This window comes from Lepisma saccharinum, chromosome 11 (genome assembly GCF_977018435.1).
Source record: "Lepisma saccharinum chromosome 11, izLepSacc3.1, whole genome shotgun sequence".
NCBI classification, from domain to species: domain Eukaryota; kingdom Metazoa; phylum Arthropoda; class Insecta; order Zygentoma; family Lepismatidae; genus Lepisma; species Lepisma saccharinum.
In genome coordinates, this window is record NC_139239.1 from 35,939,409 (window position 1) to 35,944,385 (window position 4,977).

General features: G+C 34.5%; 1 protein-coding gene across 1 annotated transcript in view; it reads right to left on the reverse strand.

Moving 5' to 3' along the window:
• LOC145995202 (uncharacterized) overlaps positions 1-4,977 on the reverse strand; it is a 79,218-nt gene that overhangs the window by 44,245 nt on the left and 29,996 nt on the right. Inside the window, exon 2 of the mRNA XM_083131762.1 lies at positions 3,893-4,032. Within this exon, the coding sequence (XP_082987888.1) occupies positions 3,893-4,010 (118 nt within the window). The 5' untranslated portion in view covers positions 4,011-4,032. The remainder of the gene's footprint in view (positions 1-3,892; positions 4,033-4,977) is intronic.

Consider the following 4,977-nt stretch of genomic DNA (forward strand, 5'->3'; position numbering starts at 1 on the left):
AGCCACGGTGATTGATGGCATGGCTCTTATTCAGAGAGTAAAAGGAAGAGGAGACAAACTTTGGTGAGGTCTGTCTGCCTTGTCCATTGCATTCCAGAAGAAAATACTAGTCCGAGAATCGATGTCCGTTTTATACGTTCAATGAGACGTCTATAAACACCGAAAGGATAATCACATCGGAAGAACTCGGGCATCAGCCATAGAGCATCTCATCTTCCCAGATTGTCAGAAAGTTAAGGAAATTCCTAAGGCACGTAATGAATAAAACAACTCTAATTGCATTTCTTTTTAACGAATGTAGGAAACCAGAACATTATGTAAATCTTTTGAATAAAACACTTCGCGAACTGTGGAGATAAATGATGGAACATCACTCTGAAGGTAGCCCCAAAGTGCTCTATCTCAACAGCAAACATGAAGAAGATATGGTAATTTGTTGGTGAATACTGCCGCTGCTAATGAGAGTTATGAAGCGGTAATGAGAGGCTCAGATGACACAGATGTGCGTATTGTGTGCTTGAGATTCCATGAAAGAATCACGGTTAAATTGTTTCTGAAATATAGTACTAAAATACCCACGTGGGTTCTTGACGTTAAGAAAATAGCTTCAATTCTTATTCAAAATGTTTTTTGAGATATGATAAGTCTCCATATGCATTTGCAGTAAAAGGAAAAGTAAGTGCATCCTTCCTGCCAACAGACAAACACAGAAAACATTTTCGCAGCCTCGGAGATCAATATAATCTCAATTAAATAGTAATGGGCAAATTGTAGTTCTCGTGCTTACTGTATGCTTCAAAATCTTCCCCTACATTGTGTGAATGACATGACATGTCATCATCTATTCTGTGCAAAGAAGGGTGAAATAGACATTTGAAGCATTCCACCGAATAACGCTGTCTGGCACATTTCAGTGAAAGCTAGAACAACGGATAAAACCTGTTGTATGTTACTGGACTACAGTAAAAACAACATGAAACCTTATGCAAACACAGTAGCAATCTTTGTGCAACATCCGACCTTATGACTGGCCAGCTTGTAGCCTGTAGAAGCAGGGCCGCAGCATGATTCAACTGGTAACTCAGCACATTCCCTCTCTCCTCACCTTGCTTCCCCCTCTCTCTCTAGAAGAAAGAAGGAAAGAAAGAAAGAATGCACGTACACCTAGACCAAGTGGGAGAAGGTGGACATTGAAAAAAACACGATGGAGCAGAGGAGCTGGTAATGAATTGGATGGAATGGCAGCCAGTATCTTAAACTCTGTTAGATCATCTACTAGCCTGCAACTCCATTAAAAACTGTCTCCCCGATGGTGCAGTGGTAGCGTAACCTCCTTGTAATCAAGGGGTCCCATGTTCGATACCCGGTGCAGGCACAAAGTGGTTCGGATCCCACTTTAAACTGTAGGTCCAGTCCCAATTAAGCTTACTGTGCATAAAGTGGACTTGAAATACCAAATCAATCAACCAACCAATTCATTAGAAACTTCAAACTTCGTCTTCTTTCTAAATAACATCAGGTGCACTGACAAGTGTCGACTACCCCACATGTGAAAATCAATGAGTAATGATGACACCTATTCAGAAGATGATGATTATGAATGTAAATAATAAAATTTTGTTTATGTTAAATTATAACATACATGCATATTTAAGACTTACTGTTAGTCACTATTATTATTGAAAATTGTAAGTAAAACTTATGCATTTAATCTATGTAAATATATAGGCCTAAGCAATATAATAGAGTTTTATTATTATTATAAGAATTATATTAATATTATTACACTTAATAGTTACAATTATTATAAAATAATATTGAATGTTATAAGTCTGATGAAATTAAATTTATTTATTTAAATATTGTAATCAATTTATATGTTTTTTATAAAAATATGAAAAACCATTCTTTTTCGGCTATGGTTACTAATTCAATCATATTATATAAAAAGCAAAGAGTTATGAGATGATATCACACATTTTCCAGTTCCAGGCATCCACACCTTGCAAGAAAATCATACGAGAACTCATCCCCCCTAGTGGTACCGATCGCCTAAATTTGAGGTCCTCGCTCATGGACTAATTGTAATGTTCCACAAAAATAAACAATAACAATCAATAGGTTTCCAATCAAGGGCCCTTCAAAAATTATTTCCCACTACTGTCTCCTCATCAAGTCTTCTTCATTTAATTAAACCAACAATATTTTATTATGAGCAAGCATTATTCAACTCAGTATTGCATGGTCTTCTCCGTTCATCTGTTTCTTTGTTAATTTTACGTTTAGGAATTTTGCAAATATTTCATTATCGATACTTTTTTTAAACTTTGTTTTCACTTTTATAGTAACCTAACGCAATTTGACATTCAAATAACACCAGCAGCAGAAAATATTTTTAAAAATAATTTAGACTGAATTCTTTTCAAATACACGAGATGATAACAATTTACGATACAAAAGTAACATGAATTAGCAGAATTACACTTACTGTAAGTTTCATATAAAACGATAATTTGTTAATATTTTTCCTAACTAGTTGATTTGTTAATATAATCAAAGATGATGTTATTTACAATTAAGTTCTGATTATTACTTAACCCTTTTCTTCAGGGTATCAGAATTTATTTTGTGCTTAATTGTCTTCATAAAATTTTAATAAAATGTAAAATTTATTGTTTTGTATTAGAATGAATGTAATTAGGATGTTTTCTTTGCTTCTGCACTTTGAAATATAACCATTAAAATGATATTTTCACTAACATATGTTTCTTTTTATTTCACTCGCCGCTTGTAACATGATAGTATAAAATTACATATTTGGTGCCTCTTGTTTTGAGAAATATATGTTCATGAGATCATTGAGAACTCAGGAAATTTCAAGCAATGGGATCAATTTGAGTTTCAATATTTAAATGTTGCTCCACATTTATCATTCATAAGTTCCAAGGAAGATGGTAGGATTTCCTTCGTTGAGGCTTACACTCCTAATTAATTAAATCAGCAGATTCTTTACTGACATTTTTCTCAGAAAAGAGTTGGGAAGAAGAAATGTTATGGTTATGATTTAATTCACCACAATAAATCTAGCGTCGCTACCCTTTGCAAACAATAAAATATAACATTCTTTGCATTTACAAAGAGTTTCTGATATGCGATTATCTAATCCTAGTATACATTCACTTTCATCGTCAATGAAAATGAATAATGAGTTTGTAACTTGGTTGAAATATTATTTCCCTTTCAGTTCCTGAAATTTCCCGGCAGAGGGAAAATTCCCATGCCTCAGAATATTCGGCGAAAGGGGATTCGGCGAAACGGGAATCCCCATTTTGCTGAAAAAAATTTGCTTAGGTGAGGTATTTGTCTCTGGGGCATTCGGCGAAAGGGGATTCGGCGAAACAGGAATCCATATTAATACTGATCACATGTTTCAAAAGAGAAAGTAAAGAAATTAGTAATAGCTAATACTTTGTAATCAGAAACTCGCTGGCTATGCATGAAATCTTTAGCCAATCAAGTAATTTGCAATGTAAATGCTTTTGAACAGAGCCTACAATGTAAACAAGGAAAATAATTTAAGTTACACATATTTTTTTTTAGTTGAGTACCAGTTTTGCACCATCTACGCGGAAAAATTATCACCGGATTTCGTACCCAACAATTTGTCCTGTCAGATGGAATTTCGAAATAAAAGGAAGGATGATCTGAATCTATACATACTTTAGTTTCATTTACCAATGTCAAAATGGGCAAAAATATGTATATCGAAAGGCATATACAATTGATGCATATCACAAAGACCGAGGATCATATTCCACCATGAAGGTTCTCCTTTGGAAAAATAAAGATTAAATAAAAATAGATATCATTGTGCAAACATTCACATACATACCATTGTTTTCAATTGTTATAAACTGTAGTACTTTTCCGTGTTGTTTACTCTCTATTTGCACACATAGCATAAGTAGCAGCAGAAGAACGATTCCTCCTCGATCCTTGTAGAATTTCATCCTGTTCTGTAGGTTGCACTATCTGCAAAACAGATAACATAATATGTATTAAGGCTCATGAAATTTTTCATTTTCAACATCTCAAGTAAGTCGATCTCCGTGGCGGAGTGGTTAGCACAGGCCGCTACGACAGCAGGGGCCCCGCATTCGAATTCTAACCTGGGCATGGGTATTTTTTGTAAGTGCCCCTTCATCAATTTCATCTCATCATCACTTATCCTCATCTTCGCGATTACCGAAAAGTAGCAAAAAAGCTAAGTAAAATAAATAATAAAGTGCTTAGATGACTTTTTTTCAGCAATCTCTAGTAGTAGTAGTATGTTTTTCTATTTTATGTGGAAGTGATTTCTTTAATAGTGCTTGTCTAGTAATTTTAATCGTAACCATATTTTATCTTGTTTAGCAACTAACAGAACGCAAACTATAGACAAAAATATGTTTAATTAAACATTTTTACATTTAGTTTATAATATATTATTATTATTATTATTATTATACCATTCTGCTAAATATAATTGTAACCTAAATTTTAACACGGTTTCAATGCAAAGTATGATATTGTCTAACATGTTTTTACTCCCTTATTTAAACCGTTTTATACTGGACAATACATCCATGTTTGGATCACATAATAACAATATTAATATCAAAATCCTTTTTTTTTTTATTGAAGATGTTGCCGACCCAAATCTTTCACAGCCATCAAGTGGCCCACCGACAGCAGAAACTCTCGCGCCGCTACCGATCGGTGGGCATTTACCCCCTGTGCCCACCTCTGACGCCGCCACTGATAAATGCTCATAGTAGCTATCTGGATATCACAGCAAAAATTTTCCTTTGCGAATTCAAAGCTCCTTGAAGCATTCCCTGATTTTATGGGCTAAGTGAGATTGAAAAAAAAAAAGTGCAGTTCGCTTACTTCAGCGCCAAGGTCGGAACAAGTGAGCGTAGAGTTGGAGAGTTACGT